Below are 21,825 nucleotides of genomic sequence, written 5' to 3'. Positions count from 1 at the left end.
CCTAGGACAGGGGCTGAACTTTCAGAGAGGGGTCCTCTGACTGGTTTCATAAAACTGGGCCTGAGCCTAGAGAGGGGGATGCAGAAGAAACAACAGGGTCAGAAGCAGCCCCATTTGGGGTCCTGAAGCCAGAGAGGCTTTCACAGACCTCCAGTGGCCGACCCAAACACCCGGGAGACCCAAGGAGGAGCAGATGGGTGACTGGGACTGCTGTCCAGTTGTGGGGTAGGGATATGTGGTATTGGCTGCACCTGAGTGCAACCAACCAGAAACTGGTGTGGGCCTGCACATTCATTCTATTCATCCACAAATATTTATTGAGTTTGTACAATGTGCCAGGTTCTGTGCCAGTTTAACAGGTTATCACTGTTAACTGGCAGCGATTTAACAGCTTATCATCTGGAATGCATGTCCCCATGCAGAGGTGACTACACCAACTTAGCAGACTTGCAGGGTGGATTTTCATCTTCCATTTCCTTTCTTAGATCAGTGAGCCCGTCAGGTCCCTGCTGAGGAAGGAGCTGATGCAGGGATGTCTGAAACTTGTTTATTACCCTGAGTATATAACAAATAGAACACAGTCACAGTATTAAAAAAGACAGCAGGAATTAATTAGGTGCAGGCTACGACACGAAGTATGCACCAAGGACACGTTCCTTTCATCAGAGTCTGCATATAGTTACTTGGAAAAAGCCAGTTATGATTGTAAAAATTTTATTCTCAATAACAATAATAATTCCACTAAAATTATACAAAGTACATTCAATACTTAAGAATGGCAAAGGTGGGGAGAGGAGGAGAGGAAGCCAGTTTGGCCTGGAAGCATCAACAGTTGACTCCAACAAAGGAAGCCCAGCTGGGCTGAAGGAAGTTGGGGGTGGAGGTCCGGTTGTAAAAAATAAAAATGTGGATCGGTAAAAAAAGGCCACCCACAAGGAAGCAGGGTGAGCGTGCATGTTCCTGGGGGAGGGCGGGAGGCTCAGCCGACATGCTGCTGCTGGGCACTGGAGCTCAGGCGGGCTCCGAGTTGGTGGGGGGCAGGTTTTTATGCTTGAAATACTGCACAACTTGTTGGGGCAGCTCCGCCAGCACAGCTTTGGCCAAGGTCTCTTTTGCTGCCTGCAGGGTGAACGAGGGTAGGGTGGGGAAGAGAGAGAATGAGGATTAATGACCGGAAGTTGTGAGCGGCACTATGCCCAGAGGGCTGCTACAGCAGGTGTCCATTGAGGACAAAATTAGGGCTGCGGGCCAGGGCTGTCTGCAAGTGGCGTCCCTCATCTCAGCCCAGGCCTGAAATTCCCCCTGATCACATTACCTTCCTTTGGTTAGGTGTAAGTGTTACCTGGAGCACTTAAGATGCTTGGGAGTAATGGGTTAGGATGACTCCATCTGTGGGAAGCACCTATGCATCTAGCAAACATCTCCTGAGCGCCTTCTTGGCGGGAACAAATGGGCCTGGCAGTCTGGTTCACTAGTGAACGGCCAGCCACAGGCCAGGCACATGGAGGTACTCGGTCACCGACCTGTGCATGAAGGGGTGACTGATGCCCTGCGTTTGTCCTCAGGAAGTGAATGCTCCAGAGGAAGGAGTAGAACCATCGCAGGCAACCCCAGAGGATGCTGGGCAGAGAGGTGAGGGCCACTGGGTGCAAACCACCGTGGGCAGTTCTTGCTGAGGCTGGGTTAAGTCCCCGGCCAGCAGTACAGGGGAGAGACTGCTCCCCTATGGCACTCCTCAGGGGCCCTGCTGCTAGGGCAGTGATCAGGAAGCCAACCCCGGCCTCCTTGTGGGCAGACCTGGGATCACCTGCAAATAAAGCCAGAGCCACTTCCAGGAACAAGGCAGGGGACACTAGTCTCCCAGGCAGAGGCCTTTAGGGAGAGGAGGTCAACCTAAGATGACGGGGAGGCCTTGTTTTCCATCTGCAAAATGAGGGGGTTGGCTGGGGTGTGATGATCAGGAAAACCCCTCTCTCCTCCTGCACTTTACACCACGTGGATAGCCCCAGCCTCTCATCAGACCCCACTAGAGGGCAGGTCCTCCAGGAAGCCCCACCCCAGAGCCTCAGGCTAGATGCCCACAGCTCCATGTTCCATCAGTTTATGGAAGAAAGTGCACACACTATCACAACGGCCACCACCGGGGCAAGGCCTGGCATGGCACCTGGCCATAGTAGGCCCTCAGAAGTCAATGGAGTGGAGAAGTCTAGGATTGGGCCAGACAACCCCAAGACTCTCAAGCTTGATTATGAGTTATGGTGGCTGGGGTCCTGTAACCGCCGCCTCCCAGCCCAGGCCCACACTCACGTTGCGGAACTCTCGAAAGGGAACGAACTGTACAATATCGCGGGCTGCCTCCTCCCCCGTGTGGGAGCGCAGCATGCGGCTGTCCCCATCCAGGAATTCCATGGCAGCAAAGTCGGCATTGCCCACGCCCACGATGATGATGGACATGGGCAGCTTGGAAGCCTGCACCACGGCATGCCGCGTCTCCTCCATGTCACTGATGACCCCGTCCGTGATGATGAGGAGGATGAAGTACTGCTGCGGGGAGGGGGTCAACGGGACACTCAGCAAGGCCGAGGCCCTGGCGCCCCTTCTCCTTCCCTCCTTCACCCCAAACCCTCTGAGTCCTGGAGGGAGGCAGTGCATCTTACCCAGCTGCAGCCAAGTCCCAGACAACTCCCTATGCATCCTGCTCTCGGCACCCAACCCCTGCAGACCTCTCATGCACTCAACTCTGACCGGGTCACAGCAGGAAGTACAAACCGCTCTCCCGTCCTGTGCTGTGTGTTATCTTAGACTCCCCCTTGTGGCCTCTGAGAGCCCTGGACTCTGGGCCTGGCCTTGCCGGTTGCTACACTGTAGGACTCTGGGCAACTGACTTGACTTGTAGTGCTTCAGTTTCTTCATCTGCAAAGTGGGATTTATTGCAGATAATGTGCCTGACATGTGGCAGTGGCCCAGTCAGCTGCATTCCTGACAGGCCCACGGCTGGTGCAGGAGGACACATCTGGCTGACGGGCTGCTCTGGGATCGGTCTCCTCCTCTCTGCTGCACCTGGGCATGGGCGCCTGTGACCCCCTCCATTCCCTACTCAACATGGCCATCTGAGACACCTTGCAGGAGCTAAAGCAGGTCGTCTGGGCCAGGGCTTCCAGGAGTGTGGGACTCTGCTGGCAAATAAGTGGATTTGGGTCACATCCCAAACACAGCACTGAGCACCATCAAGTCACCCCGGGAAGAGGACTGGTTTGCAGTGGCCTTTCAATTCTCTGAACTGCGCCCGGGAGCAAGTCTTGGTTTGGTACTACTGTGTCTTTCACGTCTCTCTAACATTTGCTGAGCTTCCTTATCAACAGAAAGGGAAGGCAGGAAGCCCAGAGCTTGAGGAGACAATAGTCTCCAGCTAGACTTTAATACCATTGTACAGCTTGTTGTGTTTATTTTTGTTACTCTCTATTTATGGCAAGTGATACTGCTTTTTTCACATACTCTGGGATATAGAGTTTCTTTATAAATTAAAACTAACAAATACTGAATAATTAGTGTGGGAGATATATAAAATACAAACTGTGAAGTGGGGCCGGGGAGTGCCTGAGTGAAGTGCAGGGAGGCTCACTGGACCATCTGAGGATGAGGGCCTAGGATTCCAAATCGGCCAAGAACCCTTTTTTTTTTAGACTGAGTCTCACTCTGTCGCCCAGGCCGGAGTGCAGTGGCACGACCTGGGCTCACTGCAACCTCCAACTCCTGGGTTCAAGCGATTCTCCTGCCTCAGCCTCCCAAGTAGCTGGGATTACAGGCACCCGCCACCATGCCCGGCTAATTTTTGTATTTTTAGTAGAGATGGGGTTTCACCACGATGGCCAGGCTGGTCTCAAACTCCTGACCTCAGGTGATCCACCTGCCTCAGCCTCCCAAAGTGCTGGGATTACAGACGTGAGCCACCGCACCCAGCCAAGAACTCATTTTCAGCTCAGCTATGTCCTTAGTACCCGCTGACCCTTTAGGGGAAGCTCAGTTTCCCCCACCCCTAACATCAACAGATCAGCTCTTGTGGTCTTCATATTCTGTTTGGGGCTTTCATCTTCCAGAAGAGGAAACTGGGGCCTGGACTAGTCAAGGTCATGGAGCTAAGGAGGGTGGAACTAAGCTGGACCCCAGGTCAGCCCTTGGCCACCTTCATATCCAGCAAAGCCGCTTGTTCCCTGGGGAGGTTGTAGAGGCTACAAGCTCAGCCCTCCAAGGTGTCTTGTTCCCCTGTCTGCCCCCCAAGTACAACTGTGGAGGGAAGGAGCAGGGTGAGCTGTGTGGAGACATGGACCCCACCACCCTCACCCCCAGCTCCAGGCAGCAGTGGTCTAGCTCCAGCACTGTGCCTTTAAGAGACCAATCCCTTGGCTGGGGATACCTGTTGCCATGGAAATGGCGGCCTGAATCCCACAGTGGAGGGCTGCTGTTGCCAGCCCCCCATCCCTGGCTGTGAGGGGCTTCAGAAGCCCATCCAGACCCTACGCCTGACAGTCCACCATCGTTCCTGGGCCCCTTCCCTTAGGTGGCCCTCCAACCCCACCTCAATACCATCAGAAACAGTCCAGGGCAATATTTCTGGGACACCTAAGCAGACAGGTGGAAAGACACTAAGAGGCCGGACAATGAGGAAAGAAAAGAATGCTTGGCCTTGGTCTAACAGGCCCCACCTTTCAGTGGGTGGGATCTGTCTCCAAGCCCGTTCCAGCTCAGGCAGGCAGTACCCACTCCCTCCACACGTGGCCCTCCTGGCTCCCTCATTTCTATCAGCCCCATGCCTAGGAGACGTGTGGGACTCAGGCCGGGGCCTCCCTCTTAGCTGGCAGCTCCCACTCCCTGGGGAGCCTGGGGGCAGACAGTTCCTGCAGGACTGTGGGCACCAGTGGCCAGAGGAGGTGATACCACACAGTGACAGCACTACCCAGACCCTGCCTGTCACCCTCACACTGACTCCCATTCTAGAGGAGTTGAGCTCAGAGAGGTGATGTAACTTGTTGAGGCCTCACAGCCGGGAAATGGCACAGTCCAGATTGAACCCAGCCTGGCTGACGCCAAAGCTGGGGCTCTTTACATGATGTCCTCCTCCACCGCCCACTGGCACCAGTGGCCTGTCATTGTCTCCAGCAGAGGGGCCCGGCAGGGAAAAGCTTTCTTCCCACCGAGCACGCCAGTGTCTGAGGGCCTGAATATCCAGGATAGCAGCCCAGGGTGGGGCCCAGAGCCCTGGTACTGGACTTTAACCCGCACCCCTGTGTGCCAATCAACCAGCCACCATGCCCACACCCAGGGGCCTGGCCTCAGCGAGTGCCCAGCCGTGCCTGAGGTCAGCAGCCCAGACCTCGGCAGTGGAAGTGCAGCTGACAAGTCCCCGGCTTCCCGCTCAGCCTGGACAAAGCCAGAGTTGTTCAGGAGCCTCAAACATCTATTACACAGCCCTACCCCCAGGACAGATCAAAGGGGAAGGGGTTATGGATGGAGAGAACGGAGGGTGGAATCGGGTGTGAGGGGTTGGAAGAGGCTCTGCAGGCTTTGCTGTCCCTGCAGATGGTCCTGGTTCACCCTGTCCCCAGCATTGCCACCTCTGGAAACAGCCCATCACTGTCAGACTGAATCCAAAAACCCAACTCCCAAAAAGGATGAGGCAACTCTTGCCTTTACCCCGAGGTTTTTCAGGTTTCTAGGGCTGTAAACAACTGCTTCCCCTAATGCATTTAACGTGTGATTTGATTTATAAGAAATTGACTTGACCACAACAGTTCCAGGCAGAGTCTAGGGAAGTTGCACTTACTCCCTAGCTCATTTCAGGGAAGTTGGCTGCTGAGGACCCTGCCAGGGGAGTAGGTGGAATTCCCAGGGAGCTGGCAGCTTCCTAGCTCCCCCTCCACTGGGACACCAGACACCTGGGCGACCAACCAGGAATGGGCCTTGAATAGCAAGGCCCAGGTCTCAGGGGCCAAGGCAGAGGGAAAGATGAAGGCCTGAGATAGGAGTCACCCCAAGGCCCACTCAAACCTGCATAAGACCCTCCACTGGCTCCCCACCACCCTCCAGAGAAAACCCAGATTCCTCAATGGCTTTCGAGGCCCCGCAGGAGCTGGCCTACCTTTCAGCCTCACCTCACCCCACCTCCTCCTCTTTCAACACATTCCTTCATTCCGGTACACCCACACACCAAACCTCCAGGCCTCTGCACGTGCCGTTCCCTCCGCCTGAGACACTCCACGCGCACACATCCTTTATGAGGCTAACTCAAGCATCCTCCAAGTTTCAGCTCACATGTCACTTTCCCAAGAAGCCTTTCCTGAGCCCTCCATCTGTGCTTAGTCCCCCTGTCTCCTGCTCCTGGCCTAGGGCTCCTCACTAGACTGCAGGCACTGGGAGGGCAGAGGCCCTGTCTCACTCATCATGGTCTCCCCAGTGCTATGCAGAAGTTGCTCGGTAAAGATGTGTTGAGTGAATGAATGGGAGAGTGCAGCCCTGCCTAGAGAGAGGCTTCCACCACCTGCTCTCAATTTCCTGTACGTGGGTGTGCATCGGTGCACATATGTCTGGGGATGGGGAGGGTGAAGCCACACCAAATATTCTTCCCCAAACTAAAAAACGGCTGACAAAAGCATCAGGGGATAATTCATAAATGACTTCCTTTTGCTTTGGGATTAATTGTGCTTGGCATCACCGAATGCTAGCCCAAGAGCTGTCCCCAAAAGATTCGGCCAGCAGGGAAGCACTTTATGTGTGCCAGGCACTACGCTGAGCAATTTCTATGCCTAGCTAGTTCTAGAAGGCAGGAACTGTTTCCATTATCCTCATCGCACAGACGAAACAAGTTCACAGAGTTTAAGCTACCAGCTCTGGGTCCCACAAAGTCAGGAAGTGGGGGAGCTGGGATTTGAACCTCCCAGAGCTTGAGGCTGAACCACCAGGCAGCCCCACCTCCCCTCCACTGGTGCACCCTGAGGCCAAGGAGATAAGGTAAGGCAGGAGGTAGAGAATGGCCTTATCTGTTCTTGGACATCAGAGTGGGAGGGCCTGATACAGGCCCCTTGGGCCCACTCCTGCAGGTTAGACATGCTCAGACATGCCCTGAGATCACACAGCCTGGGTGGGTGACAGAGCTTTTCCAGCAGAAGGGAGCCAGGAGGTGGCTGCCTCCCCCAGGCCGGGAGGACCAAGTCGCAGTAAAAGTGGCTGGGATGTCCAGAGGACTAGCACCAGGTGGTTGGGCCTCAAGTCCTTCTGCTGCTTCCCTCTGGGGAGCTCTCCGCAGCTGCTCCTCAGAACACACAAACACCCTTCCTGGCCTTTCCTGGGGCCCAAACCTCCTCAGATCTGGGTCCAGCAGACACAGACCCACGTCTCCCCAGGACCCTATTTCCTACCCAGTCCTGCCCCGGCTCTGCAGGTGCAGCGGTGAAAGGGCCTTGGCGCTAACACTGGGCTGCAGGCCCACTCCCCTCCCCACATTTTTCCCCTTAAACAAACATGCAGGACTTTCTTTTTCTATCCCTTTGAAAGCCTGCTCAGGTGGACAAGACTGGGTGGGACAATGGCCTGGCACCCGAACAGGAGGGAGTGCAAGCTGAAGCCTGCCTCTTGCTGTGCCCTCTCTAGCCAGTTCTAGCCCAGCAACCCCAGGAATTTAAAAAAAAAAAAAAATCCCGGCCGGGTACCGTGGCTCACGCCTGTAATCCCAGCACTTTGGGAGGCTGAGGTGGGCGGATCAGTTGAGGTCAGGAGTTCAAGACCAGCTTGGCCAACATAGTGAAACTCTGTCTCTACTAAAAATACAAAAATTAGCCCAGCATGGTGGCAGGTGCTTGTAATCCCAGCTACTCAGGAGGTTGAGTCAGGAGAATCACTTGAACCCAGGAGGTGAAGATTGCAGTGAGCTGAGACTGTGTCACTGCACTGCAGCCTGGGCAACAGAATGAGACTTTGTCTCAAAAAAAAAAAAAAAAAAAAAAAAAATCCCTCCCAGCCCTTTCCCAGTTACTGCCCATTAAGCCTGCACCCAGGTCCTCACAGCACACTAGGGGTTTATTACGCCCATTTCATAAGAGGAAATGGGTCTGGGTGCAGTGGCTTACACCTGTAATCCCAGCACTTTGGGAGGCTGAGGCGGGAGGATCATCTGAGGACAGGAGTTTGAGACAGGCCTGGCCAACATGGTGGAACCCTATCTCTACTAAAAATACCAAATTAGCAGGGTGTGTTGGTGGGCACCTGTAATCCCAGCTACTCGGGAGGCTGAGGCAGGAGAATCGCTTGAACCCAGGAGGTGGAGGTTGCAGTGAGCTGAGATTGCACGATTGCACTCCAGCCTGGGCAACAAGAGTGAAACTGTCTCAAACAACAAAAAGAGGAAATGGGTTCAGAGCAGGAAACATTCCATTCCATAAGAAGAAACATGCCCCAGGCTCAGGGTTGCCAGGGTCAGGGCCGGGACGTTCCTTCTGGCACTCTGAGCTCCTTCCGGCTGGGCGCTGCCTCCGCGTCCTGCGCTTGCTGTTCCCTCTACCCGGGCCGCTTTTCCCTGAGCTCTTTGTTGGCCTGTCCTTCTTTGCTGGCCTGTCACTGTGTGACTTGTCCATCTCACACAGTGAGGAAGGGATAGCGGCAGGATTCAAACCCTGGCACCTGCCACTCCAGGGTACCCATTTTTCCCACAGACCCTCTGCTGCCTCCTGAACCATCACAACAGGCTCTGACCCTCCCCGCTCCTATGGAAACTGCCTTTGCAAAATTATAACTGAGGAAATTATGACAGTGAAAGAAATCAGACCTAACTGACTTCATCTTGCTTCTAACCCTTCAACTGTCCTTGTTTATTCCTGGGTGTAGGCCAAACTAACTTTGGGAATGGATTCAGTTCATGGTTTGACTCTGAAACCAACCAGTAACAGCCCATTCCCAAAAAGACCCTCTTCTTGCCTGGGGTCCAGTATGTCTTTGCAGGACTAACAAATCAGCTACAGATTAGAAATTACAGTTTAGGGGTCATGCAGCCTCTGACTCCAAGAGTCTGAACCTCCCCAAATTGGGGATAATGTCACTATTGTGAAGCCTAAGATCAGTGCTTGAGAGATTTTGCAGCCCCTGCACTCCATGGATCGGCGGACACCACCCAGACCGGTAATGTGCCCCGGTCAGTTCTGCCATCGCACCCAGGAACAGAGACAGCAAGAAAACCTCACTTCGACCCCCTGTGATTCCATCTCCAGCCTGACCAATCAGCACTCCCCACTTCCCAAGCTTCTACCCACCAAATTGTCTTTAAAAACTCTGATCCCCAAATGCCCGGGGAGACTGATTTAAGTAATAATAAAAGTCCGGTCTCCTGCACAACTGGCTCTGTGTGAATTACTCTTTCTCCATTGCAATTCCCCTTGATAAATCAGTTCTGTCTAGGCAGCGGGCAAGGTGAACCCACTGGGCGGTTGCACTATCTTTCCCACCATCTCCCGGAAGCCAACTACCACCTCCCTGATGACCAGGTGCCTCCCTCCCCTAGATGGGACCTTAGGCATGGGACTAGGTCCCTTTCCCTGGGGGAGGAGGCTCTGACTGAACTTGTACAGCTCACATCCCTCCGCTAGCGCTGACTTCATCCATTCACAGAGCACGATGAGCCTGCACAGCCCAGGCGCTGGACCAGGCGTGGAAAGAAGGATGTGAACTAGACGTTGCCGACCATCATCAGGGTCAGCCAGGAACAGGCAGAGAAGGCAAGAGATCTGCTTCAGATAGGTGGTCAGGGAAGGCTGCTTGGGGGAGGAGGCCCTGAGGGAGGGCCCTGCAGAGTCCAGGACGGACCTGCGGGGGAACAGCTGGGATTGCTTAAGGAACACAGAGGGGGTTGGGTGGCAGAATCATCCTAAGAGAAGGAAGGGGCTGTGCAGTCAGTGAGGGGGTCGGTAAGGAAGGCAGAGGCTGGCCTCAGGGGATCCAATCTGATGGCAGAGGGTTTTTGGCAGGGCAGCAGCTGGATCTGACCCTCCAGTGGGGTAAACAAACGGTAGCGTGTGGAGTGGTGGTGTGAGGAGTGGTGAGGGCGGCTGCAGGGTCCAGTGAGACCTGTGGCCATGGGGAAGTGGGTGAATTTGGGATATTTTAGAGTCTAGTGAAATGAACACTCTAGAAGCGACTTCAGCAACCCTCTTCCTTCAATGGAGGTGGAAGATGAGAAAGGGTGGGGCTGGCCGAGGTCTCCCAGGAGGTGGTGGCCAGAAAGGAAATGGAGTCAAGTCTCCTCAACCCAGACCAGCATCCACAGCTCCGGGCTGGGTGCCTGATTCTCCATCATGGCGCTGGAGCCTGAGGAGCAGGGCTGGGTCAGGGGCTCAGAAGTCCTATGCAAAGGGCATGTAGGTCAGTCAGGTCCCCAAGGCCAGGAGAAGGCAGAAGGGACATCAGAGAACTGCCCTTAGGGCAGGGGGAGAAGACCCCTCAACTCATACTGCAGAGGGAGGCAAGGGCAGGTCATGGTGGAAATTGGGAGGTAGGCAAGGTGATCCTTGGTGACCCCATCACTGGCATCAGGCCCTGCCAGTAGGGCCCGCCTGGGAGCCAGCCTGCAGCTGGGACCGGGAGAAGGGAAGGGAGACCAGGGTAGCAGATGCCTGGGATGGCTGCTCACCATATATTCCAGATGCCACGCAGCTGCCTTGGCAGCCTCAGGCTGGGGCAGTGAGGCTCTAGGCTTGTTGCTGAGTGTAGGGCCAGGGCCAGACAGTTCAGCAGCCCTCAGTGTGAGGCAGGGGCAGCTCTGATTAGAACTAGGTGGCTCAGAAGGGTCAGCGTTAGGGCCTCAGGGATCACCGCCTCCAGTTTTCCATCTTGTTTCTCTTATGGGAATAACCAGTACCTCGCCCTGGGGAGACATCTCCCATTGATTACAGCCCTGCTTCCCGCTCAGCACGAATGGATTTACTTTCTCCAGTCTGTGCTCCAGGAAGCCAGGAGCTTGACTCAACTCTCTTACAATACGTGAAGGTAAATTGAGGCCCAGAGGTGTCCACTAGGATTTAGAGCAAAGAGAAGGCAGAATATCCTACTCCCCAGCCCAGAGGATGTGCGTGGTTCCTGGCATGCCTGGCTTGCAGCTGACTACTCACCGTGGCCGTCTGCTGCTGCGTGGCCTGGGCCGCAAACCGAGCCACGTGGTTGACGATGGGGGAGAAATTGGTAGGACCGTAGAAGCGGATGTGGGGCAGGCAAGCTGAGTACGCCTGGGCGATACCATCCACACCTGCCTCGGGAGAAGAGTCTGGATCAGCCAGGTGTCCCTGACCCCACACCCGCTCTCATCCCACTGCTGATGAAGCATCTATTTCATGCTTACCCAAAATGTCCCTGCCATGGCTAGCATAGGCCTCATGAGACTGGAAGCTCCCAGAGGGAAGGGCCAGCATGGTAAAAAGTCAAGAGCCCTGAATGTGAAGTCAGACAGGCCTGAAGAGTTTGAATCCCGCCTTTTTTTTTTTGAGACAGAATCTTGCTCTGTCGCCCAGGTTGGAGTGCAGTGACAGGATGTCGGCTCACTGCAACCTCCACCTCCCAGGTTCAAGAATTCTCCTGCCTCAGCCTCCCGAGTAGCTGGGATTACAGGCATGTGCCACCACGCCCGGCTAATTTTTGTATTTTTAGTAGAGATGGGGTTTTGCTGTGTTGCCCAGGCCGGTCTCAAACTCCTGACCTCAGGTGATCTGCCCACCTTGGCCTCCCAAAGTGCTGGGATTACAGGTGTGAGCCACCGTGTCCAGCCTGAATCCTGCCTTTCTTAGCTGTGGGACCTGGGGCAAGCGGTTTAGTCTTTCTGAGGCTACGTCTTTGTCAATGGGACTGACAATCTACACTCTGGCAGTTGGCAGGAGGGGGGTCTCTCAGGCCTTTCCAGAGAAGGGGCTTGGCGAAGCTTGCAGTGATGCTTTGAGACAATGGGAAGCCATCTGGAGGTCCATTCTGGACGTCCATTCTGGACATGCTATGGCTTCTGTTCAGGGTTGGGGGATCGAGGCATTTGCACAGTGTCTGTACAGAGTTGGCGCTCTGTAAATAGCTGCTGTTGTGAGCACACTGCCATGTAGCCCTACCCAGAAGGCCTCTGGCCAGGGATGAAGTTGACCAACCAAAATGTCACTGGAGATCTATCCCAAATCAGACACCCTGGCCCAGCTTTGGAGATCCCCAGGGAAGGTAGATGCTATGTTGAAGCCAAGTCCTAGGCCAAAAGGTCTCATGATGGTAGAAACAGCCCTCTTCCATACCCACATGCATCCCCTCTCCTTGTCTCAGACTTTTCTTCCTCCTTCCTCTATCCCTCCCTTCCGCCTTCTTCCCTCCCTCCCTCCCTCCCTCCCTCCCTTCCTTCCTTCCTTCCTTCCTTCCTTCCTTCCTTCCTTCCTTCCTTCCTTCCTTCCTTCCTTCCTCTCTACCTTTCTTTCCTTTTCTTTTTTCCTTCCTTCCTTCCTCTTTCTTTCTCTTTCTCTTTTTTCTCTCTCTCTTTTTTTTCTCTGTCTCTCTTTCCTTTCCTTTTCTTTGTCTCTCTCTTTCCTTTCTTTTTCTCCTTCCTTCCTTTCCTCTTCTTATTATTTTTTTTTTTTTGAGATGGAGTCTCACTCTGTTACCCAGGCTGGAGTACAGCGGCACAATCCCGCCTCACTGCAACCTCTGCCACCTGGGTCAAGCAATTCTCCCACCTCAGCCTCCTGAGTAGCTGGGATTACAGGTGCGCACCACCACGCCTGGCTAATTTTTGTTTTAGTACAGACGGGGTTTCACAATCTTGGCCAGGCTGGTCTTGAACTCCTGACCTCTGATCTACCTACCTCGGCCTTCCAAAGTGCTGAGATTACAGGTGTGACCCTGCCCTCCCCTCCCCGTCTCTTTCTTTCCTCCCGCCTCAGCCTCCTGAGTAGCTGGGACCACAGGCATATGCCACCATGCCTGGGTAATTTTTTTTAATTTGTAGAAATGGGGTCTCCCTCTATTGCCCAGGCTGGTCTTGAACTTGAGCTCACGCGCTCGTCCTGCCTCAGCTTCCCAAAGTGCTGGGATTACAGGCATGAGCCATGGCATCCGGCCTCTAATAGTTTCTTAACTGTCCCTAGGAGGCTCAGAAATCCTCTTAGGCCCACGGGTGGGGATGAACACAGACACCACACTCACTTCCCAGCCCCTGCCTCCCCCTGATCCCCTGCCAAGTACTCCGAGAGCAGGGCTGGCCTTCCCAGCAAGGGGGCGGGTGGGAAGGAGGTGAAAGCAGTTGTGTCTGGTGCCACCCTCACCTCCTCCTGGTTTACACAGGGTTTCCTGTCAGTGGCTTCCTGTAATTCTCACCAAACCACCCAGTAAAATGAGAAGAGCAGCCATTATAGCTATCCTGGAGCAGGTAAGGAGGCAAAGGCCCAAGAGGTACAGTGACCTTTCCAAGGTCCTACAGCTCGGAAGGGCAGCAGCTGGCCTTGAATCCAGCACTATCTGACTCCAAACTGTAGCTCTTCCCACTCTGTCACTCTGAGCAACAGAGAGGGGGAGGGGAAAGGAGAAAGAAATGAAAACCTGTCCTCTGCCCACCCTCCACCCAGGGAGCTGGCCGGGCCTGTCGCAAACACAGGGCAGCTACAGGCGGGTCTGACACTCACCTGAGCAGAAGGGGTTGGTGGGGTTGAAGTTGATGGCAAACTCATGGGAGACCTGAAACGCAGAGAAAACACTGAGCTGCAGCCTCCCGCCCCCAAACCCACACCCAGGCCACCACCCACTGCCAGGCCAAGGCTCCCTTGGAGAGCACCTGGCTCATAACCCCCACCCCTACCCTCCTCTAGACCACTGATACCCCCCACATCTGCTTTTCACCTCCACTGCTGGGTGTGACGCACAGAGAGGCCCAACCACCCTCTCCTCATAGTGGAGGAAACTGAGACCCTGGCGTGTCACCCCAGGCTCTTCTGGGGACTGGGGCTGCCTATGCCCCATCAGTCCTCTAAGAGTCCTGGGTGGGACAAGGATTCCCCCGCGGGTCAGGGTTCCAGGATGCTCCCTCATCACTGCTACTGCTGGATGTGGGCTCTACCATTAGAGCACCGCTTCTCTGGGCTTCAGAGGCTTTTCCTACCTTAATAGTAAGCAAAGGGGCTTGGAGGGGAGCCTGCCTAGTGCCAGATAGCCAAAGGGGGGTGAGCTGACAGCCCGCTCAGAGCTGACCTGGCGATCAGGGAGTGTAAGGGGCCGCAAGGGGGTCAGATGGGGCTGTCACAGGCTCCCTAGGGACTGATCCTGCTTCTCTGCCTCCAGGCCCAGCACCAGCCCCGGAAGATCATCAGAGGCTAACCTGGACACTCTGGGACACTGCTGCATCCATTACATCTGGCTGCTGCTGCTCGCATGGCTTCAGGGTACAGGGGGACTCATAACTGGCCCCGTTCAGGGCTGTGGGTGAGACTGCAGTGCCTGCAGAACCCGGGCCTCGGAAGATGCTGCAGAGCTCAGATGGGGGACAGCCCCTCCTTTCTTCCCTCCCCTGCAGCCCCACAGCCCCAAATTCCCCTCAGCCTGCTTCCTACCACGTACTACATCCACATTCAGTGCTGTGCAGGGATCCCCTTACTCCTTCCTCACAACGCCCCAATGGAAGGGCAGCTGTTATCACCTCATCTTACGGATGACAAACCTGAGACACAGAGTGGACTAGAATGTTCCCACATTTCCTGGCGGGCAGAGCTGGGACTCAAACTGAGGTCAGGCTGCCCCCAGAGCTCACGCTAACCTCCAAAGGCATTCCTCCCCCAGGGATTTTCAGTGAGGAGGGTGGAGGGGTGCCCAGGGCAAAGCGACCCCCTCCCCGGTCCTCAGCTGCAGAGGACGGCTTTTGTCTGGGCACAGACAATCCCAGACAGACCCTTCAGCTCCAAGACACAATGACGGGGGTGCTGGGAGGCTCTCCTGCATCCAGTGTCCCCATTTAACAAATAAACAAACCGAGGCCCAGAAAAGGGAAGCCAGGCACCAGAGCCACACAGTCGAACAGGCCTGAGACCCAGTGCCCTCCCCTCCCCTGGGGGTGGGAGTTGGTCCTACTCCTGGGGGAGAGGGCAGGGACCCAGCAGTGGGGTTCAGTCTGGCCTTCCTGGCAGCCTGGGGGTGGGGAGGTAGTGGGAGGATTCCTCCCTGTTTCAGGGAATGGGGTTTTCTGTTCTTTGCTGTCCGCTTTAGGTGCCCGGCACAGAGCCAGTCCTCTGGTGTCCCTCTTGGGTCCTGTCCCTGTCCAGGGTCCCCTTCACCCTGTCCCCAGTCTGGGCTCCAGGTTTGGGGGCTGGAGGTCCCTGTTGCCATGGAGATTTCCTGAGCCTCTACAGAGATTACCAGGGGGGCTTGTATGGAGGGGCTGAGAGAGAAAATGGTTGCCAGGGAAACAGGCCTCCCTTGGGCCAATGACTTCCCGAAAAATCAGATTTTAGGAGATTTTAGAGACCACAGTGGGAAAGCCCCCTGCTGATAAGGGTGGAGGAATATTTTGCCTTCTCAGGCCCCCCACTCTTCATCCCCACTCTTCCCCCCATCTTTTTTGGGGAGGGCCCAGCCTTGCGGTCATGGGGGCCGTGGAAGGTTATCCATCCACCCCAGAGGCCCCAGAGGTTGCCTCCTCCAGCAGCTCCATTTCATAGCTGGAAAGAGTGAGGTTCCCAGAGGGCCAGGGAGTGCCCAGGTCACACAGTGGGGCCTGGGGACAAGTGTCCATGCTACCAGCAGTGGCAGCTCAGCCCCTCCCGTACTGGCTGCCCTGGTTTGCCTGAGAAAAGTCATAAACAGGACAAGTTCCTGGAGGACACAGAAGCTGATGAGGGGCCCCTGGGGACTAGCTGCCTGCCACAGGCCTTTGTCCTCGGACTCCCTGTTGCCTTCCAACAGCCAATGGCCCTGTTTACCCAACCTGGCCTGCCTCGGCCCTGAGGTCAGGGAATTACTTCAGGCTCAGCTCCCTGCGGCCCTGGCTGAGGCAGGTGGTGGGGGCAGGGGGTGGGGCATGGAGAAAGCCCAAGGGATCTCAGAGTGACTGTCCTCTCTGAGCCTCAGTTTCCCCACCCACAGAGTATGCTCCCTCTCCCCCCAGACCTTTGCACAGACTATGCCTTCTGCCCAGATCCCGTTCCTCATCTGAGTAACTCTGCTCACGTTGAAGGGCCAAGACCTCATGCCATCTCCAAAGGGAAATGTGTCCTGAGCCCCTCAGCCACTCTCTGGGGCAGGATTCCTCTCTGGGCTCATCTGGGCCACCCTCAGGGAGAAACTGAGGTCTTGAAGGCAGGCAGCCTGGTCGCATGCTCCTTTTGGCTCCTTCTAGCTTCCCACCCTCAGAGAACCAACCTCTCTGTTTGCTCAGGCCTGGGGCCCCAAATCTGGGCTGGGTCCCAAATTCACTGTCAACAAACAACGGCAGTGCACACTGCAGGCCAGGTGCTGGGATGCAGGCAGAAGGAAACCCAGTGCCTTCCCCAGGCAATCACAAACAAGTCACAGAGTTCCATGAGGGCAGGGATCTGGGCAGGAGGAAGGGCCCCCATGTGAGCATGAGCATGGCTCCCAGAGGGCAGGCCACTCCCCGAAATTCTAGGTGAAAATCGGTGACAGGAGCCCAGGAGAGGGAGTGCGGGCTGAGTGAAGGCTATGTGCAAAGGCCCTGAGGTGGGAGTGAATGAAGGAGCTTCAGGCAGCAGGAGTGAGTCAAGTCAGAATGCGAGAGAGGGTGAGGGGCCAGGAGGGGCCAGGCCTGGCGGCTCCTGTGGCAGGGGAAGGCGGGACACAGCGTCTGTCCTTTCCTAGCCTGGATGCAGCATCTTTCTTGGCACCGCCGGGCACTCCAGCCTGGCCAAGCCCCGGCCTCCCCAGCATCGCCCTGTGACATTTACAAGGAGGCTTTTGCTCAAGAAAACATCTCATTCAGTTCTTTGAAAGCTGGCTGGTGTCCTAGCAACGGGCTCGTGCTGGGCCCAGCCGCACCAGCTCGCCCTGCCCCCCCAATGGCATCATGTGGCCCAGCTTTGGTCCCATCTGAGGCGTAGCCTCACACCACAGGGAGCCAGGATGCCCACCTCTCCTGCCCTGGCCCTCGGGCCACTCCCCGAAATTCTAGGTGAAAATCATCCTCCCCAGAGAGGGCGGGAGGCAAAAATTCATTCTGGAAACAGCAATGCGGCACAGCAGGGCAGACAAGAAGGGGCACTGGCCGAGCGAGAGCCATGTGCAGACTTAGGAGCTCTCTGGGCTCACACCCCACGGGCTTCTCATGGGGAAGCAACAGACTCTGAGAAGAAACTTTAGAGTCCATCTGTTCAGTTGGTGAACATGGCCTTGGGCAAGTCACTTTGAGGCTCCAAGCCTCAGTTTATTGCCCTGTAAAATGGGGCAGCATTCCCTGCCCCTGTCCGCAGCGACCCCCCAGCATTATAGCCTCTGCGCTCATTGACATCTCCATCTCTGAGCCACCAAACCACCCCTCCCCTGGTGCCCGGGGTTCTATGAGGAGTCCCCGCCTCCTGCCCCAGGACTACCCACAACCACACCTCAGGGACCCCCCCTCAATTCACCTCCATGCCTCTCCTGGCTCCTCCTCAGCCTTTAGACCTGCTTGACCTGCCCCTTCACAGCCGGGTGACTTCCGTGCTGGCTGACTGCCACACTGATGTCTCCATGCCCTTCTCTCCTCCCCGTCTTGTCTCTGCCATAATGGCCCCAGCTGTGGTCAGTGAAATGGGCAGTCTCTTCTCAGCCTCACCTCACTAGGCCCGGGGCAGCCTCCAACCCCACTCCCTCCTCCCCGAGCCCTGACTGCTTGGCTTCCTCAGTGATCGAAATGGGTTCATAATAGGGCCTACCTCACTGGCTTTGGTGAGAATTAGTTGAAACTGGTAAAGCAGGCAGAGTGGTATCTAGAACATTCTAAGGGACCAATAAATGCTGCTACTTATGGGTTTGCTTTCTGTGGGCTTCATGCTGCCCCTCCTTTGCTTCCTCCCCGCTCTGCTTGCCTGGCTCAGTCTCTTCTTCCTCTGCCTGGATCTCTCACGCAGCTGTTTCTTTTTTTATTTTATTAAATACATAAATTAATTAATTAATTTTGTTTTTTAGAGACAGGATCTCACTGTCACCCAGGCTGGAGTGCAGTGCACTCAGAGCTCACTGGGCTCCAGGGATCTTCCTGCCTCAGCCTCCTGGGTAGCTGGTATTATAGACGCCCACCACCACACCCAGCTAATTTTTGTATTTTCAGTAGAGACGGGGTTTCACCATATTGGCAGGCTGGTCTCGAACTCCTCACCTTGTGATCTGCCCTCCTCGGCCTCCCAAAGTGCTAAGATTATAGGCGTGAGCTACTGCACCCAGTCAACTTTTAAATTTTGTAGAGACAGGGTCTCACTGTGTTGCCCAGACTGGTCTTGAACTCCTGGCTCAAGCAATCCTCCTACCTTGGCCTCCCAAAGCATGAAATTACAGGCGTGAGCCATTGCGCCCCACCTCATGTGGCTGTTTCTCACTCCACCTGTCTCCCTAGTAAACTCATCCTCCCAGAGATGGCACCATGGGTCGTAGCCCAGGTGGCCAGGTCTGTCTCTGTCTCCCCAGAGCCTGAACCTACTGACCCATCATCAACCTATCTTTTTTTTTTTTTTTGTGACAGGTTCTCACTCTGTTGCCCAGGCTGGAGTGCAGTGGCGCAATCTCGGCTCACTGCAACCACTGCCTCCCAAGTTCAAGTGATTCTCCTGCCTCAGCCTCCCAAGTATCTGGGATTACAGGCATATGCCACCACGCTGGGCTGATTTCTGTATTTTTAGTAGAGACAGGGTTTCACCATGCTGGCCAGGAAGACCTCAAACTCTCTGACCTCAAATGATCCGTCTGCCTCAGCGTCCCAAAGTGCTTGGATTATAGGCGTGAGCCACTGTGCTCAGCCATCATCCACCTTTCTTCTGGGACTCCTACCTTACCATCTCCCCTGCCGAGCCTAGCACCCATCCCGTTCCTCATCTTGGTAAGCAGTACCACCCCCACCTCAGTGCTCAGTTGGAAATCTTGGTGACCTCTTCGGCCCACACTCACTTGGTCACGCAGACAGTCTTGGCCTCTGCCCTGAGTCTCCTTGCCCTCACCCCTTCTCTCCGCCCTCCACTCTGCCCACTCTCGCCCTAGCCACGCCCCACTCAGCAGCCAGGGGAGGCCTTCGGAAATGCCAATCTGCTAATGAGCCCCTATGTGGTCCCTGCAGGGGTCCCCGTGGTCCTTTAATGCCCACGTCTGTCTCCACCCTGCTCACTTCCAATGGAGAGTCCATCACCCACCTCTGCCAGCTCCTCCAGCTCATCCCGCAGCCTTCGCACAGGCTGTTCTCTGCCCTGAAGGCTCCCCCTGTCCCACTGCCACCCCTAGTCACTCTGCTACTTCCCTTTCCCCTCTTGGCTTAGAGCTTGCCCCCTCCAGGAAGCCTGATGGCCCCCAGCTGGGTTGGGTTCCTTCCTTGGCTCCCTGCAGGCCTTCAGTACCCCCGCCTCAGCACCGACGCCACTGCCCTGTCTTTAGCGTTGCCAAATAGAATACAGGATGCCCAGTATGACTCAGAAACAGAAAACAAAAAACTGCATGTTCTCCCTTATAAGACGGAGCTAAACAATGGGTGCACACCGAACAGACACACAGTGGGGAATAACAGACACTGAGGACTCCACACGGTGGGGGGGTGGAGGGATGACGGATGAAATGCCACCTACTGGGTACAACGTACATTATTTGGGTGATGAATGGAAAGTCCATATTTCACACAATACATCCTGGTAATACAACTATACTTGTACCCCTAGATTCAGACAAAACCTTGAATTTCAGATAAACAATGGATGATTTAAGTATAAGTAGGTCCCATGCAATATTCAGGACACACTTATACTTTAAAAATTGTTTATCTGCACTGGCGCGGTGGCTCAGGTCTGTAATCCCAGTACTTTGGGAGGCTGAGGCCGGTGGATCACCTGAGGTCAGGAGTTTGAGACCAGCCTGGTCAACATGGTGAAATCCTATCTCTACTAAAAATACAAAAGTTAGCTGGGGGTGGTGGTGGGCACCTGTAATCCCAGCTACTCGGGAGGCTAAGGCATGAGAATTGTTTGAACCTGGGAGGCGGAGGTTGCTGTGAGCAGAGAATGTGCCACTGCACTCCAGCCTGGGCAACAGAGCAAGACTCTGTCTCTAAATAAATAAATAAATATCAATACATAAAAATACACATTGTTTATCTGAAATTCAAACTTAACTGGGTGTCTTGTATTTTGATTTGCAACACTGGTCATCCTGTCTGTCCTCCCCACTCCATAGGGGTCTCATGAGCAGAGAACATAACTGTGCTGCCCCGTTACAGCCTCAGCGTCTGCCCGAGAATCAGACTTGAGAAATGAGCGTGGCCTGGGGTGAACACAGGGAAGGCAGGGCAACAAGGCCCCAGCCCAAGATCTTTCCAGAGCAGATCCCAGAGAGACCATACACACAAACTCCATCTCAACCAAAAGGAAACTAACTCCGGTTTCACTTACCTTCCAGTCTGGGGGTAACTGGGCCCCGAATCCCAGAGCTGGAAACATCTTATCACTAATCAGAGAGAGAAGAGAAACACACTGTGAGACACCTGAGGACACCGCCTGACCCTCTGCCCAGGGCTGGGCGCACTCGGCCTCGTACACTTTCAAGGACAGAAAGGAGGAGCTCACCACCTCTAGAAAAAGCTGTTAGGATCATCTACCTAATGAGCCCAGCCCACCTCCAGGGACCTGGTGAACCTGTGGCCTGACCACATCTATACCTGTGGCAGACACAACAATGGTACTTCTAACCAATGGGCCTGGGTGCAGCTTCTAGATCCTTCTCAAACTAAGACCCTGGCCAGCCACTAAACTAAGGTCAAAATGGAAGTAGAATGAATGTACCGGCTGTCTCCCAGCCTCCTGCTCATAGCTAGGGAAAACTCTACTAATATGAGAACCCTCCTGTGGCATTCAAGGTCCTGTGTCATCCAGCCCCAGAGCCTAGTCTCATCTCCTTCCACCTGTGCCCCTTCACACCCCACTCCCCTAGCCCTGGCCGCTAGCCACTTGCTATTCCCCAAACACACAGGGTACCTTCACATTCCAACTTCAATGCTGTTGTGCCCCCATCTGTAACATCTCTCCCTAATCTGTTTCCCCTAGCAAACTCCTACTCATCCTCTAAGTCCCAATCAAAATGGCCTCTTCTCTCTGTAGATTTCCCTGATACCCTACAATGCCTCTCTTTTTGTGCTCCCATAGCTCCTGCTTCACATGTAAACTGGTCTCTCAGAGCTCCAACAATTTCTTCCTTATCTTCCTCTTTAAGTTAGAACTCCCTGAGGACAGGGACCACATTTCATTTGCATACGCACTCGACATACATCTACTAAGGATCCCTCTAGCTGCAGTGGAAAGGACACACAGCTGGGGGCCAAGGCAGAAGCCGGGAGACTGATGAGGAAGCTAATGAAATGATCTTGGCAGGAAGTGTTGGTGGCTCACCCAGGCAACCAGACCTCACTGGGGCCATGCTAAGTCTTAATGCCCATTAGACAGCTCAGTGGTGGGCTGAATGGGCAGCTGGACACCTGGGACTCCACCCAACCATGCTGATGACGACTTCCACCTCCCTTGTTCTGCATGTTGTACCTCTCTTAATGTGGCCTGGGATCACAGCCAACCTTCAGGCCCTGGGCCCCCTGGGAGTCAAATGCTGGTCCCT

At 54.9% G+C, this 21,825-nt stretch overlaps 1 protein-coding gene across 2 annotated transcripts in view; it reads right to left on the bottom strand.

The window, feature by feature from the left end:
• Nucleotides 1–697: 697 nt before the first annotated feature.
• The window catches only part of CPNE2 (copine 2), a 55,601-nt gene continuing 34,473 nt past the window's right edge, over nt 698–21,825 (bottom strand). For both annotated transcript variants that reach the window (XM_025371241.1, XM_025371240.1), the window contains 5 exons: nt 20,613–20,667; nt 13,677–13,728; nt 11,148–11,281; nt 2,308–2,544; nt 698–1,119 (listed from right to left, as the gene is read on the bottom strand). In XM_025371241.1, coding sequence (XP_025227026.1) covers nt 1,012–1,119; nt 2,308–2,544; nt 11,148–11,281; nt 13,677–13,728; nt 20,613–20,667 — 586 coding nt within the window. In that variant the 3' untranslated portion in view covers nt 698–1,011. The remainder of the gene's footprint in view (nt 1,120–2,307; nt 2,545–11,147; nt 11,282–13,676; nt 13,729–20,612; nt 20,668–21,825) is intronic.

The sequence above is a fragment of the Theropithecus gelada genome, chromosome 20, assembly GCF_003255815.1.
Source record: "Theropithecus gelada isolate Dixy chromosome 20, Tgel_1.0, whole genome shotgun sequence".
Taxonomy (NCBI): domain Eukaryota; kingdom Metazoa; phylum Chordata; class Mammalia; order Primates; family Cercopithecidae; genus Theropithecus; species Theropithecus gelada.
The sequence above is the reverse complement of the archived record's forward strand: the minus strand, read 5'-3'. Positions and strand labels throughout refer to the sequence as shown.